This window comes from Zosterops lateralis (assembly GCF_965231275.1).
Source record: "Zosterops lateralis genome assembly, chromosome: 22".
Taxonomy (NCBI): domain Eukaryota; kingdom Metazoa; phylum Chordata; class Aves; order Passeriformes; family Zosteropidae; genus Zosterops; species Zosterops lateralis.
In genome coordinates this window covers 259,467-274,832 of record NC_139782.1, presented here as the reverse complement: position 1 = coordinate 274,832, position 15,366 = coordinate 259,467, and the positions used below count along the sequence as shown (strand labels likewise).

The 15,366-nt window shown below is 52.5% G+C and overlaps 2 protein-coding genes across 12 annotated transcripts in view; both read right to left on the bottom strand.

Annotated features, from left to right (window-relative positions):
• USP48 (ubiquitin specific peptidase 48) overlaps nt 1-12,173 on the bottom strand; it is a 30,621-nt gene extending 18,448 nt beyond the window's left edge. The window contains exons 1-10 of one of the 3 annotated variants that reach the window (XM_083876787.1): nt 11,978-12,173; nt 10,872-10,992; nt 10,642-10,783; nt 9,443-9,570; nt 7,565-7,689; nt 6,903-7,011; nt 5,571-5,704; nt 5,296-5,378; nt 4,610-4,789; nt 1,937-2,062 (exon numbers count right to left, since the gene is read on the bottom strand). In XM_083876787.1, coding sequence (XP_083732913.1) covers nt 1,937-2,062; nt 4,610-4,789; nt 5,296-5,378; nt 5,571-5,704; nt 6,903-7,011; nt 7,565-7,689; nt 9,443-9,570; nt 10,642-10,783; nt 10,872-10,992; nt 11,978-12,111 — 1,282 coding nt within the window. In that variant the 5' untranslated portion in view covers nt 12,112-12,173. The remainder of the gene's footprint in view (nt 1-1,936; nt 2,063-4,609; nt 4,790-5,295; nt 5,379-5,570; nt 5,705-6,902; nt 7,012-7,564; nt 7,690-9,442; nt 9,571-10,641; nt 10,784-10,871; nt 10,993-11,977) is intronic. The other 2 variants (XM_083876788.1, XM_083876786.1) reach the window with 2 other exon arrangements.
• Nucleotides 12,174-12,937: 764 nt separating this feature from the next.
• HSPG2 (heparan sulfate proteoglycan 2) overlaps nt 12,938-15,366 on the bottom strand; it is a 40,983-nt gene continuing 38,554 nt past the window's right edge. For 8 of the 9 annotated variants that reach the window (XM_083877049.1, XM_083877057.1, XM_083877056.1 and 5 more), the window contains 7 exons: nt 14,752-14,805; nt 14,583-14,658; nt 14,393-14,471; nt 14,223-14,293; nt 14,027-14,110; nt 13,851-13,954; nt 12,938-13,383 (listed from right to left, as the gene is read on the bottom strand). In XM_083877049.1, coding sequence (XP_083733175.1) covers nt 13,220-13,383; nt 13,851-13,954; nt 14,027-14,110; nt 14,223-14,293; nt 14,393-14,471; nt 14,583-14,658; nt 14,752-14,805 — 632 coding nt within the window. In that variant the 3' untranslated portion in view covers nt 12,938-13,219. The remainder of the gene's footprint in view (nt 13,384-13,850; nt 13,955-14,026; nt 14,111-14,222; nt 14,294-14,392; nt 14,472-14,582; nt 14,659-14,751; nt 14,806-15,366) is intronic. The other variant, XM_083877054.1, reaches the window with a different exon arrangement.

Genomic DNA, 15,366 nt, shown 5'->3' with positions numbered 1-15,366 from the left:
CAGACGATTAAATGCAAAGTTTTGCACTCAAAAAAATAATTTTTTTGTGGTTCATTGCAATTTTAAGTGCAGCTCCTCTGTCCCGCCTCATCATTCCCGGGGGTGGGGAAAACAAAAGCTTTTCACCCTCTGGATACACCCAAAGCCTGTCACGACCTGTCATTCAGCACATTGCAAACCCAAGGGCAAAGAGCCCTCAGGAGATGGGAGATTAGTCAGGGCAGATCAACAGAAAGGTGAGGGAAACGGGGATTTTTGCTGCCACTGATGGAAAAACTCCAAACAAACCAAACCTCAGCAAGGAAAAAAGAAGATAAACCATTTCCCTCACAGGGCTGGTGGGAGTGGGGGGAAAACTCTGCTTATCTGAGGCCTTTTCCTATTTAGAACTACTCTGAAGAGCTAAAATCTCTGCAAGAAGGTTAATTCTTGACCAAAATATCCACCTTGGGAGAATATCCAGTATTAAAAAATAACCAGCCTGACCTCCTCGAGATCAGAGCCAAGTTGCGTCTCTCCACTGTCCCGGAAAAGCCACTTTTAACAGCATCAAAGCAAAATGCCTCAAATTTACAGTTCCATGAAACCTCCCCACAACTGCAGAGCTTGACTGCTGCCCTTCACTCCCTGTTCCCTGGCAGGATTCCACGGGAAACAAAGGCAACCGCAGGGCTGTGCAAGAATTTAGAGCTGGGTGGGGAGGTTTTTGCTGAGTTATTGTTTTGGGCAGAGGGGTAGGAGGAAAGGGAGAGCAAGAAAGCTCAGGAAGCAGGCTGAAAATACAGATCCAGGCAGGAATTAGTGCTAATTCCTGAAGTTTTATGTCTTGGAGGGTGTGTTTTAAACAGGAGGGGGTTGGGAAAGGTTTAGAGTGTTATTAGGGGGGGAAATGAGGTGTATGATCTTCCCCCTCTGCAGAGATCCAAGGAGACCTGCCACCTCTGCTGTCCCTCCTCCACAGAAAATGAGTGAAGGGGAAACACACCTCAGCACCAGGGGCTTAATTAGTATTTTTAATCAAGGAGCAGCCAAACAGGAAACATTAAACCCACAGGAAAAGCCCACAGGGAGTTCGGCACCTCCTTAACTCTAAAGAACAACTTGAAGGCACTCGGCCCGAATTCCCATTTGAGACTCGGAGCCTCTTTATTTTTGGTAATTCATTCCTGATATGGTAAAGCTGAAGCAGTCGCAGAGGGAACCTGACATCTGTCAGGATTATTCACCTCCTCATGCATTGCTGATTACATTTACCACGCTTTTCTCCGCACCTCTGGAATCCAAGCAGGATCGCAGTGGTGAATCCTGGCAGGATGATCTCCTCCTGACCCCTTTCCCAGCTTGACCAGTTGGGTAAGAAAGCAATGTCTGAGTGGGCACATGGGATGGATAAGTGCTGGGAAAACCCAGGGGTTTTCACTGGTCAAGACACCAAGGTGCCACACAGCACATTTGGGTGTCATGGCAGTCAAAAATCATGGAATCTTGGAGTGGGTTGGGAGGGGACCTTGAAAATCCAGGGATACCTTCTAATATCCCTGTTTGCTTCAAGCCCCATCCAACCTGGCCTTGGACACTTCCAGGGATGGGGCAGCCACAGCCTCTCTGGGCACCCTGTGCCAGGACCTCTATCCCCCTCACAGCCAGGAATTTCTTCCTATCCCATCTGACCCTGCCCTCTGGCACTGGGAAGCCATTCCCCCTTGTCCTGTCACTCCATCTCTTGTCCCAATTCCCCCTCCAGCTCTCCTGGAGCCTCTTTAGGCATTGGAAGGGGTTCTAAGATCTCTCTGGGGCCTTCTCCAGCTCTCCCAGCCTGGAACCAGAGCAGAGAGGCTCCAGCAACTTCCTAGCCCTGAAAAGGACTTCAAGCATAATTCCACCTCCTGGCCCACCTGGAGCACTGCAGAACAAGCTGGATTCCCGGGGGACTCACCTGGCACTTGGACTGTGAGAGACTTCTCGCGGGCCTGCAGCCTGTACACCAGCATGTAGGCATTGCGGGAGCAGTGCGTGCCCTTCCCACACTTGGGCTTACGGGTCTGGGATTTTGATGGCTCCGCTGTGGAAACAAAAGGCAAAACCTCAGCAACACATGAGCTCCTTCCCTGATCCTCCATTAATGGATGAGTTTGCCACCCAGCCAGCTTCCCTGTGCCAGGCCTCTGTGCCAAGCACTGGGCTTGGCATGACTCAAAACTGTATCTCAAAGAAAGCCCCAAATCTCTCCAGCCTTTCTGGGTAAATCAAAGAGACTAAATTTAGGAGCCTGTTCTGAATCTCCCTTCTCAAGAGCCTTTCTTCCCTCCCCAGTGGAACTTCTCTGAGCCAAAAGCCACTCTTGGAAAAACATCCTTTCTCCCTTTTGCCTCTTGTTCAGCTGTCCTGAATCCAAAGAAAAGTCAAATCCTCAGGGAAGAAAATCGTATTTACAAGTGATTGTGGATATGAAAAAAAAACACAGCAAAGCTCTTAGAAAGCCAAGCGCCATGGAAAGGGTTGTTTTTCAGCAGCTGCTGGGGGATGTAAAGTTGTGTTGCAAGAGCTGCTGTTTCCAGAGGGATTCTTATGCAAGAAAATACTTATCTACAGCTTCAGCTTCAAAAAATCAAACAGTTTTAAATAGAGAAAAGAATTAAAAGAACAACGTTCTGTAGGTCAAACTCTAAATGGACCAGTGAATCATTAAGTTTCTTTTTCCCAAATTCTGAAAAAATTCAAGTGTCTTTCCCCCCACACCACCCAGGGGACTTCCCAGACTCTATTTGCATTTTATCCAAGAATTTTCTAAATTGTTCCCATTTGCATGGCCAAGACTCTCCCCACCACAGACCTTCAGTTTATGTTACTGACCTTCTCCTGCTGTTACATGTTACAAACAAAGGCCTCAGTTTTGCCTGGAACAGGCAAATTACTTCAAAACTTGATACAAATACTGAGCTCCCAGTTTAAAGAGGCTCCTCAACACACTTTACTTGTATTCTCCAAACAGCCTTGAATTGAAACACGAAAAATAAGAACATTTACTTGCAGTTAAGCATAAAACTTTATAAAATTGAGGTCACAGCAGCTTATTTGCATCTCATTTTGTTGCACTGGGTGAGTGGGGAGGGTAAAAACAAAGGCTGAACTGCTCTCAGTGCCTTTCAGGGCTCAGTTTCCCAGTGCACCACTAGATGTCCAGCCAGCTCCAGCCTGGGCCAGCAGTGAGCAGAGCTAAGTGGAATGGGACAGAGCTACTAGCACAGGCAGGATCATGGAATCACTAAAGTTGGAAAAGCCCTTCAGGAAAATCAAGTCCAACCATTACCCCAGCACTGCCAGGTCCACCACTAACCCATGTTCCCAAGTGCCACGTTCATACAATTTTTGAACACCTCCAGGGATGTGACTCTACCACTGCCCTGTGCAGCCTCTTCCAATGCCCAACTACCCTTTCTATGAAAGATTTTTCCCAATATCCAACCTAAATCTCCCTTGGCCCAGCCTGAGGCCGTTCCCTCTCCTCCTGTCCCTGTTCCCTGGGAGCAGGGCCCAACCCCCACCTAGCTGTCCCCTCCTGTCTGGGACTTGTGCAGAGCCACAGGGTCCCTCCTGAGCCTCCTCTTCTCCAGGCTCAGCCCCTTTCCGAGCTCCTTCAACGGCTTCTCAGAAGTTCTCCAGACTCTTTTCCTTGTGCTCCAGACCCTTCTCCAGCTCCACTGCCCATCTCTGGGCACATTCCAGCACCTCAAGAAGCACCGTGAAGGTGAGAACAAGGAATGGTAGAAGGCTGATGCCCCATTACACCAAACCAAGGGAGCACTTAAATCTGCAGGTATTTTTTCTCTAAAGATGCCTTAAAGAAAAGCAACATTCCATAAATTCCAACCAGCAAAGCATCCTGGTGGGTAAGAATTCCTGGGAATGGATAGCTTTCACTGCAAGTGAATTTCTTAATTTCCCTGGTTTTCCCCGCTGTGAGCACCTGCACTGCAGAAGCTGAGCCACTACAAAACAATTTCAACTCCAAATAAACTGCTCTTATTTACTGACTGCAGAGTGAGAAATCCACAGGTCCAGCCTCAGCCCAAGCTTTCCAAGAAATCTCCAAGAAATCCAGTCTAGGAACATGGTGATCTGGGCAGCACATGAGCCAGTAAAACAGAAAAGCACCAAGGAAAAAGCTCAGAGTAAAAAGGCGGTTTTAGATTCCAAGTTACTATTTGGATCAAAATCATTCTACTGCCTCCAAGTAAAACACCTCAGTGGAAATAGAACCATAATGTGTTAAGGAAACTGAAAGCATTCTCCTTATCTGTTCCAAGGAAGTGGCACCCACCTGTTGCTTCCTGATAGGAGCCTGCTGCCCATGCTATCAGCGTCTTATCTGCCATGTGGCAGCCAGAGAAATACTAGAGCAGCTGGTCACAAGGTGTAAACACTCACATGGGGCTGAAACTAAGCAAATCTGGCTGTAATCACCAGGATTGCTGTTTCCCACGTTCCTCTGAGCCATGAGCCTGTGTAGGAGCATTCTGGGGAGGAGCAGGAGGCTGCATCTGAGGACACCTGAGGTTTTGGTAGAAAGAGTCATTTTAAAAGGGCACTCACAACTGAAAGGTTTTACCTAGATCTTCCTCAATCCCCAGCTGCAGTTTCTTCCCCTCCATCTTCTCAATGTCCTCATCGTTGAACTTGTACCACTCGCCCGTCTGCGGGTCCTTCACATGGGCGATGTAGTGCCCGGAGTAGGCACTTACTCCACGGTGTATGAGCACAGCGCTCAGCTCGTACATGTACACACCATCTGCAAGGCAAGCAACACTTATACACAGCTCTGCAGCCAATAGCACTCATCCCTCCTGTCCTAAAACTTTGTGTCTTCACCAGGCAGCAAAGCCTGCATTGAACTCACAGCTTTTCAGGACATTGCTAAGAGGGGTGTGGCTTAATAACAAGGATATAATTTGAAATATAGGCTTCAAACAGCTCTTGACAGAATTTTCAATAAAAAACAGGATTCAGAGGAATCACAGAATCCCAGAATGGTTTGGGTAGGAAGGTATTTTAAAGCCCATCTTGCTCCACCTCTCTGCCATGGGCAGGGACATTTTCCACTACCTCAGGGTGCTGCAAGCCCTGTCCAACCTGGCCTTGAACACCTCCAGGGGTAGGGTAGCCACAGCTTCTCTGGGTACCCTGTGCCAGGGCCTCTCCACCCACACAGGGAGGAATTTCCTCCTAAACAGAGCTACAGAGGAGATCTGCCAAGAGGCAATGGGCAAAGTTAAGAAAAAACTGCCCCAAACTCACTTTTTTGCTCCATGAAAGGCTCCATGTCCAGCAGCTCTGAGAAGCCAATGTAGGTATTCAGCTTCTTCTTGTGGCCAGTTTGTCTGTGCAGAGGAAAAGCTATAGCTCAAGGCACAGTAACAACAGCTCACATCCCAATAGATCACATCCCAGACCTCCCCTGAACCTCCCTGAGCATCCCCCGAGAGGCTCAGACACCCTGTCGCCCTTCAAATTAAAGCAAGAAGACGAGGGTAGGTGACTCCCCCAATAGATTCCAGGATGTTGCCACTCACCTGTCAAACACAAAGCGCATGAGCTGCAGGTTGAGGGTGCAGGGCAGGCTGAGCAGCCGGATCTTCCTTGTGGCGTTTTGCTTGCTCTGACAAGTCTCACAAAAATAACGATTATCCCCTTCTAATTTTTCCTCCTGAGTGTGGAGAGGCAGAGGGAAAGGTCTTGAGAACATGTCAGCACTGAAAAGTCAATTGAGCTACTCAACAGCTGAAGAATGAGAAGCACCGAAGTTATTTTAACTATTTACAACTCTTTTCAGCTGCTTCCTAAATTTTTCTGAGTTAAAGACACACTAATGACTGCACTTTACAGCATGGCCATAGCAGGCTGCTCTCACTTTAAGGCAAAATTTAGACTGAATCAAGCCCCATTCCAAGTTCTCAGGTCTCTAACTCTTGCTCCTCGCTTGACAGAGTTGGTTTATACCAAAGAAAATAATCAAATCACCCATTTTACGAGTTCGCATGGATCCAGTTAATATAAAGCCACACTTTAGCCTGGAAACCACAACCCTCTGCTCAGCCACCCAAAATCACCCTGAAAGAGTCACTCACTGCCTAAGCAGATCCAAGGGCAGGACTAGGCCAGAGGAAAATTCCAACCCCCCTAAAAAATGTCACAGGGTTGCTTTGTGTGAAGGACGGGCAGATAGAAGTCAAGTTCACCAATTCAGGAATTTAATCTGTGCACCCGAACCAGTTTTTTTTTCCCCACAGCAGACCTTCCAGGCAGAGCAACTGTTTGCTGAGTGCACCAGCAAGCAAGGAGCTCAGGGGAGGAGTTCAGGTTAGTTCTGTCCTAAATAGTTTGAGTGGAATCCACACCTTAGTGTGTCAGAGCTGAACTTCAGATCCAGGCAAATTTTCAAGCTGAATTGAGAACACTTGCAGCCGTTCCTGCAGCTATTCCTGGCGCTCCCAGGCACTTCTGAGAGCACATTTTTCAGCAGGGAATGTCTCCTGTTGCTATGCAGATGAGCACTGACACAGAAAACATGGAAAGCAGCCATTCTCCCAGTTCTCCTAGTGCTATCCATGACAAAGCAGGCAGAGACTTTCCCCTAACTTTCCTGGCAAAGTATTTTAACTAAAAATGCAACTTTCAAGTACTTTTTAAAGCTGTAACAGGAGCATGTGATATGGAGCCATTCCCTGCTCCATGCCTCAATTCTGAATTTTGGGTCTGCAGAAGAAACATTTTCACTTGGATGCATCTGCCTAAGCCAAGTCAGTGGCTTCACTCTGACACCGACCTCAAAGGCTGTGAATTAGAGGAAGAAACTGAAATTCCTTGCTAAAAATAGCAGGCCTCCAACCCCAACAAGCTCATACCTTGAGGAATTCTGTTATACAGTCTGTCAATTGTTTGTGTCCTTGGATGTTTAACTCCAGCTCGTAAAATTTAGACACCAGTTTAGATTCTCTGCCACACTGGTTACAGCTGGGAATAGGAAAGAAGACAAAAATACTTCTGAGGACAGGTCAGGGCTTACGTGTCGGGGCTCTCAAGTCTTTAGTAAAATATTCCTTGAACAAAACCAGGAGAAAAAGTGAAGTCAGTGCTAAGGAGATTCACACCTCCACACCATAAAAACTCCAGCTGAAGGTTTAAACAGCTTAACAGCACCTACCAGGACCTGTCACAACTTGTTTGCACCATTTTCCACGATTTTTAAGGTGAAATTCATATCTCTGAGGACACAGGAATGAAAATACAACACCCAGAATGCTGTTTCCTGACTGCAGGACCTGCTGTTCCATTAACTCACTTGCAGGTTTAGTAAATTCTCATTAAAGGAGTAAAAGCAGCTGCAGAACTGTCAAAGCAACACTACACACACAGGAATAGTAAGGGAAAAGGTAAATATTTCTCAGAACGCATTTCTGCTGCAGCTTAACTGCGTACTCTGGCTGTTAGGAGGGATCTTCCTCTCCCAAACCCTTCTAAAAATTTAAATATTTACAGAAAGGGTCTTCCCAAAATTATTACTTACACTGTGACATAAGCATACTCTCCACAGAACTGCTTTTGCACAATGTTCCGGACATCTGGGTTTTTCTGCTTGGACAAAGTATCTTCCAGCAGGGACATGAACAGCTTGGAAAACTCCTGGGCATCCTGAAAGAGAAAACCAAGTTCATTAGCAATCCACCACAGCACAATCCCAACCCTGTCATTAATTCACTAATTACCCCGAGCCCTTGACACAGGCTGTGCCGAGGCTCCACGCATGGTGTGGAAAATAAAGACCAGGCAGGAGAACTAAGGACAACAGAGGAATTTGGCTAAAAGGAGCGTGAGGCCCTTGGTGTGGGAGCACAGCAGGAGCTGCCCTGGCTTCCCGCCAGCCCTGCCAGGGGCTTTGACTTCTACCCTGCTCCTCCCAGGATTCTGGAAGGGATAAAAACCCTCCTGTGGAGCTTTTGAGCCCCTTGATCCTCATTTTTTCATCTGTCCCTGCTCAGATCAGAGGTGAGAAGAGAAATAAAAACACCCCAAAAATAGGAAGCTGCCCTATGGGTGATCCCGGCAAAGCTCCAGAGCTTCCCCACACCCAGTTCAGGGCCCTTCTCTCCAACCCTGGTTCTCCTCTTCCAAAAACAAACAGGTTTGGTCTCTCTCAGCTGCCCTTTGGCATCCTTGGTCAGCTTCCTTCCACTCCTGACCCTCCGAAGGAAAAATTTGCCAGTGCTCTGGCTCTTCCTTCAAAACCTCCCATTACCTGTCCAAGTGGATTTCCAAGCCGTGCCCCTCTCCCAAGCTTTCTTCAGCTGCAGCCCCAAAGGGCCCTGCAGCACTTGCCTCCCACATGCTCCCCTTGAATCCTGGCTGGCTCTTGGTGATTCACCTCACCCTGAAGATCTCCTCACCCTTGGGAGGGCCCTTTCACCACCCAACACCCCTCGGGAGGAGCAGCCCATGGAACACCTGCAGAAGGACACTCACTGCAGCTCTGGCTCCCACCCGGCCCCATCCCATTGCTCCTGGTCTTCATCCACCACCCCCTTGGCTCCTTCTGATCCTCTGCACTCATCACTTCCTAGCCTCATTCCATTGCTCCCTAGGCTCCTCCTTATATCCCATTGTTTCATGTCCTGATCCCATCACTCTCGGGACTCCTCCTGATCTCCTAGTCTCCATCCCATTGCCTCTGGGCTCCTCCTTATCTTTGCATCATCGTCCCATTGTTCCATATCCTGATCCTATCACTACCAGGGTTCCTCCTCATCTCCTTGTTCTCATCCCATCTATCCCTGGGCTCTTCCTGATCTTCCCAGCCCGTCTCATCACTCCTTGTTTTCATTCCTTCACTCTCTGGACTCCTCCTGATCTCCTTGGCTTCATTCCATTGCTCCTTAGCCCCATCCTATCATTCCATGGGTTCCTTCTATTTCCCTGTCCTCATCCCATTCCCCCTTGGGATCCTCCTGATGTCCCTCTCTTCATCCCATTGCTTCCTGTTCTCCTCCTCATTTCCCTGATCCCATCAAATCATGCCTTGGACTACTCATCTCCCTGGCCCCATCCTATCATTCCATGGGTTCCTTCTATTTCCCTGTCCTCATCCCATTCCCCCTTGGGATCCTCCTGATGTCCCTCTCTTCATCCCATTGCTTCCTGTTCTCCTCCTCATTTCCCTGATCCCATCAAATCATTCCTTGGACTACTCATCTCCCTGGCCCCATCCTATTCCTCCCTGGGTTCTTCCTGATGTCTCTGCACTCCTGATGTCCTGGTCCCCTCCTGTTTCCTCCATGCACTCTGGGAGGGGCCTGGAGCCCCACTTCCCCCTTCATGTTTGCACCCAGAAGCCAGACCACCCAAGGGTGACTCCCAACTTCTGGAAGTGCCAGGAATCCCCTTCACACACCTGCTGCTGCCCTGTGTCCAGCCCCAATGCCTTAACAAAGCCCGAGGGGTCGATGTAGCGCCGCTTGCTGTTCTGAAGCAAAGCAAACAGGTACTGCAGGTGCTCACAGATGGTCTGGGGCTCATAATCTGTGAAAAACACAAGGCACAGCAGGAATTCAGGATGAGAAAGGATAGCTCCAAGTGTTTCACAACTACCAAAAGTGATGGGGTAGGAAGGTAGTTTGAGTTGTCAGGAAAACTGAAGTGAATCATGTAGATGATGATGCTAAATCCCAGCACAAGTCGAACAGAGAATAATTCATGTTGGGAAAAACCCTTAAAATCATCAAGTCCAATTGTAAATATTTACATTCTGCAACTTGCAGATAGGAAGGTGGAGCTAGGCTCTGCTGCCAGGGAACAAGTGACAAGATGAGAGGAAATGACCTTGGGTTGTACCAGGGGAGGTCTAGCTTGGATGTTAGGAAAAATTCCTCCATGGAAAGGATAATCAGGCACTGGAACAGGCTGCTCAGGGCAGTGGTGGAGTCACCAATCCTGGAAGTGCTCAAAAACTGTTTGGATGTGGCACCTCCATACATGGGTTAATGATGGGCTTGGCAGTGCTGGGGGAATGGTCAGACTGATAATCTTGGAGGAGGTGTCCAATCTTAGGGATTCCATGATTCCATCCTGCAGTGCCCAGCATGAGCTGTGAGTGAAGGGTTTACACAAAATGCACCAACTACCCCAAAAACCAGCTTGTTATTTGCCATAGAAGGTAAATAACCTTCTGAAACAGCAACAGAGCTGAGGTGGCTGCACTGACCCAAAGCTTCCCTGGGGAAAGCACCCAAGAGCAGAAAAAAACTGGGAGCCTTAATCCTATCTGCAGCCCAAATTTCAGCCCTGCCATAGGGTAAGTGCAGCTCTGTGACAGCATAGACCAGCCTTGATCCACATGTTCCACCCCCAGCACCACTACTAGGTCATTTTTGGAAGCAAGACCAAACCAAATCGCCATTTTCAACCACCTCAAGTCATATAAGACATTACTTGAATTAACATTGGTTCATTCCCAAAATCCAGATGATGGCTCCAAACTAACAGTGCAGTGACGGCATGTATGGCTGAGCTTCACCCATGAACTCTCCTGATAAACCTTATCCCAACGTGCGGTTTTAGGAGGAAAGGAACAAATCCCTTTCTCCCACACACCTGTGTCCTTGGGAATGCCATCCCCGCAGGCGCTGGGGCACAGGTAGAGCGCCTGCCGCAGCTCCAGGTTCAGGAACCACATCTGCAGGAAGGTGTTGACGTAACACGTGGCACCAAGGTTCGTCAGACCCACGAACGCATTCTAGGGGGGCAGAGAAAGGGCCAGGAAAGGTCACCTTCCCTTGTCCCCAGCATCCCTCCTGGGCCCCAGGGATGGGGTTTCGGGGTACCTTCTTGCGACGCTCGCAGTTGGGGTCGTCGATGTTGTGGAAGCTGTTCTCGTCGATCTCGCCCAGCCACACATGCTCCCCAATGCCCACCAGGCAGTTGGGGTTCCCCCGGCAGTTCCTCCTGGGGAGCCAGACCCCAGCTGTCACCTCCTTGCCCCTTGGGGGCTGCCAGGGGTGACAGCAGAGGATATGGGGAAGCATATAACATTGAATGGGATGAGACATGGAACAACCCCCTGCCCCCCCGCCCCCACCCCCTCCCCCACCAAAACAGCGGTCATGAGTGAGAAAGGAGATGGAGAACTAGAGGGGATTTTAGGTAAAAACGGGGACCCCAGGGGCAAGTATAGGACCAAGGGGGTCTCCTGTATCTGGGAAGCCTGGCAGGGACAGGGCTTGCCCCAACTCCAGGGTGAGTGCTCTACCATCCAGGTAAGGAGATGGGTCTCCTACAGCCCACAGTGATCCCCTATAAATGGGGAACCAGGCAGAAAGAAGGGTCTCTACAGCCATGGGGTGGGACTAGTTCCTTATATCTGAGAAGCCAGGCAGGAAGAGGGGATCCCTACAACCTCGGGGTTATCCTATAAATGCAGAAGGAGAAGCAAGGAGATGGGGCCCCCACAACCCCAGGGGGGCTCCCCTATATCTGAAAAGCCCAGCAACAACGGGATATCCACAATATCAGGGTGGTACCCTGAATCTGGTGAGCCAGACTGGGAGGGTCCCCCACTATCCCAGGGGAGTTCCCCTACATCTGAGGAGCCAGAGAACGAGAGGGGTTCCCCATAACCCGGGGAAAGTCGGTCCCCTATGTCTGAGCAGAGAGCAACAGAGTTTCCCCACCAGCCCAAGGGAGTCCCCTATATCTGGGGAGGATACACAAGGAGACACTGCTGAGGGCTGTCCCAGCACCGGGAAATGGGGGTCCCCCAGAAGGGAACACGGGGCAGCCTCCACCGGACCCCGCGGGACCTCGGGAGGGGCAGGGAACGCCCCATGCCTCATGGCGGGAGGGAACACGGGGGGTCCCTCCGGATCCCAAGGGCGCTGTCGGGACGGAGGGGGGGGGGGGGGGTTCGGTGCCCAGCCTGGCCCCGCGGTACCGGCAGGCGCCGCGCTGGCAAGGCTCCAGCCGGACGCGATAGGCCGCCTCGATGTGCTCCTGCGCCACCGCCTCGGGCGGCACTGTCTCGGTCCACCGCCACGCGGCCTTCTCCAGCTGCAGCCGCGGCGCCATGGCTCCCGCCGGCACCCCGGGGCTGCCGCTGCCCAGGCCCGGTCCTTGCCCGGGTCCTTGACCCGGTCCCGGCCCGGTTCCGATTCCGCCCAGCCCCTCCCGCCGCCGTCAGGGCCGGTGACGCCACGAGCGCGACGCTATGACGGCGCGAGGTGCTGACGTTGGCGGGCCGCGACGCCCAGGGCTGGGACGGGGCTTCCACCGCGAGGGCGTGGCTTGGGCTCCCCAGGGGCGCGGCTTGTATGAGCCGCCGGAGGGGGTGCGGCTTATGCGGAATCGGGACGGGGCTCGCTGGCCATGCGGGCGTAGCTGGTGTGGTGTGGGCGGGGCCTGTGGAGTGGGGTCGCGCTGGGTCTCGCGACGCTGGGTCTTAACGCGCCCCCCGCCAGGCACACTGTGCCCCTTAGAGCCCCCCCCAGCCTCGTACCCCCGCCAGACCCCTCTGCACCCCTATACTACAGCCCACGCCACAACAGCCCACGCCACAACAGCCCGGACTCCCACACCCCCACACCATGTCCCCCTATACCACACAGCCCTCACCCCAATACAATCCTTCCATACCACACCTCCCTGTACCATCACCCCCGGGGCCTCGTACCCCCTGCAGCCCCACCCCGTGCCCCCTAAATCCCACTCACTATACCCCCTCGCCTATACCCCCATAGCACCCCTCAAACCATCTTGCCCATACCATACCCCCCTTCACCCCAACACCAAAGCCCCCTTATATCCCCACGGCACCCTCCAACCCTCATGCTCCTCATCCCATCGCTCCTGTACCCCCCACATTGCCCTGGTGCAGCCCCCAAACACAGCAGCTGCACTGGTTGTCTTTCCTTTAATAGCTGTCCCTGAGCACCCCGATTGTCCCTTGCGCCCCCACCCCGCTGCCACCCCGGGGGGCACTCAGGCAGCCCGGCCACCCCAGCACAGTTTTGGGGGGCCGGTGGAAGGGGAGTGTAAACATTTTGGGGGTCCCCGACCCACCCCCCCAGAGTCACCCCAGGGCAGCGAAGCACCGTTTCCTCCTGGTGGTCTTCTTTTTTTTTTTTTGGAAAAGAATAAAATTGGCCAAATTCCCCCCCAAACTCTGTTTTGGGGGGAATTAGGAAAGGCAGGGGGGCACAGGGGAGCCCCCTATGGCACCATGCCGGAGGTCGATGGGGTGTCGGGGGATCCCAGCAGACTCCAGTGCCAGTCCACGCACACATCCTGAGAGGCCGGAGCTGAACTTGCCAGCAGTCAAGGCACGGGGGTCAGGGGCACCACCTGCGAGGGGACACAAAAGGCACTGCATGGGGGGCACCTGCTGGGCCCACCCATATCCTGTCCTGGGACACCTGCCCATGCCTATCCTGTGTTCCATCATGCATCCCCACCTCATGCCCCACCATGTGTCCCCCCATCCCGTGTCCATCCCACATCTCTCCCTGCATCCCATCCTCTATTCCACCCTGTCCCATCCCATGTCCATCCTGTGTCCCATCTCATGGTCCTCCTGGTATCTTATCCCAGGTGTTATCCCATGTCCATGCCATATCCCACTCTGTATCTGTGTCCCGCCCCATGTCCATCGCCTGTGTCATCCCATGCTTCACCCTATCTATCCCATATCCACCCCATGTCCATTCCACGTCTATCCCACATCCACCCTGTGTCCATTTGCGTCCCAACCTATTCCCCACCATGTTCCATATCCCCCCCATATGCCCTCATGTCCCCATGTTCCACCGTACCCACATAGATGCTGCCCTCTGTGTTGGCCATGATGTTGGATCCGGGTGATTCCCCACTCACTGGCTCCTCTCCGTCCACCTGGAGCTGCCCACGCCGACCCTTCCTGTGGGGCATTGTCAGCACCTGCACCCCAACCCCACCCTTACCCCCACCCCATGCCCAGACCTTCACCCACCTTGTCACTGACACCCGGTGCCACTCGCCGTCATTGACGGGGTCTTCAGAGGTGATAGTGGCCACGCCACTGCCCAGTTGGTAGCTGTGGGGGGGGACAGTGTCAGTGTGCAGGGCTCCTTAGGGGGCACCTTGTGGGGCTCAGGGGACCCCTGGGTGCCATATGTCATGCCAGGGGACCCTGGTTGCCCCCTCACCTGAACACCAGGTGCCCATCCTTCAACCCAAGGCCAAGGAAATCTTTGGCTTTGCCACCCTCGCCAGGTTCCTGCGGGTGCAGTGAGGGGTTGAGCACCTGGGGGGGACACCTGGACCCCCACCCCAAGGGGTGTCACAGCCCAGTGCCCTCCCTATCACCCTGTCTCACCATGCCGTGCCACAGCAGCAGTCCCTGGGCACTGCGCGTCCGCAGCTCCAGCTCGATGGTCTCAGGAGCCTCGGGGAGGCTGCCAGAGGAGGGGGTGGGTGTTGAGGGGCACCACCCAAAACGGGGGAGTGCCGGTGGGGGGGGGAGGGGGGCGGTGCAGCACCCATTCAGGGTGTCCTGTGTCACTCACCCACGAGGGAAGAGGTGCCCGGGAAGGGCCAGGTAGGATCCATCCTGGAATGCAGCGCTGAACTGCCCAGGGGAGTCTGGGGGAAAATGGGAGGTCAGGGGGGAGATGGGAGGAGGGGACCCCACCTGCAATTTGGGGGGAAAAAGGGAAAATGGGTGCAGGGACCCACCGCCACCCCCGCTGCCCTCCTGCCAGTCCTGCTCCAGCTCTGCCAGTGCCGAGCCTGCAGGAGAAGAAGGGGTAAAGGGGAGGTAGGTATCCCCTTGGTGTCCCCAAGTGTCCCCCACCATGTCTCCAGGTGTCTCCAGTTGTTCCCAGGTACCCCCAAGTATGCCCCAAGTGTATATCTTCAAGTGTCCCCAGGTGTCCCCCATGTCCCTGGGTGGCTTCAATTATTCCCAGGTATTCCCAAGTATTCCCAAGCATTGCCCAAATGCGTGTCCCTGTCATGTACCAAGGTGTCCCTTTGTGTCCCCAGCCAATCTTCAAGGGTCTCCAGGTATACCCAGGTGTGCCTCTATGTCTGCAGATATCTCCAAACGCTGTCAGGTGTCCCCGTGTGTGACTCTCCCATGTCCCCAGGTGTCCCTGAGCAACCTCCTCTCATGTCCCCAAGTGTCTCCACATGTTCCCAAATTTCCCCCATGTCCCCACATATGCCAAACTGTCTCCAAATGTCTCCAGGTATTTTCAAGTATCCCCAAGTGTGCATGTCCCTTGTGTTCCTGGGTGTCCCCATGTCTTCCCTTTGTCTCCCCTATGTCCTCAAGTGACCTGAGATGTC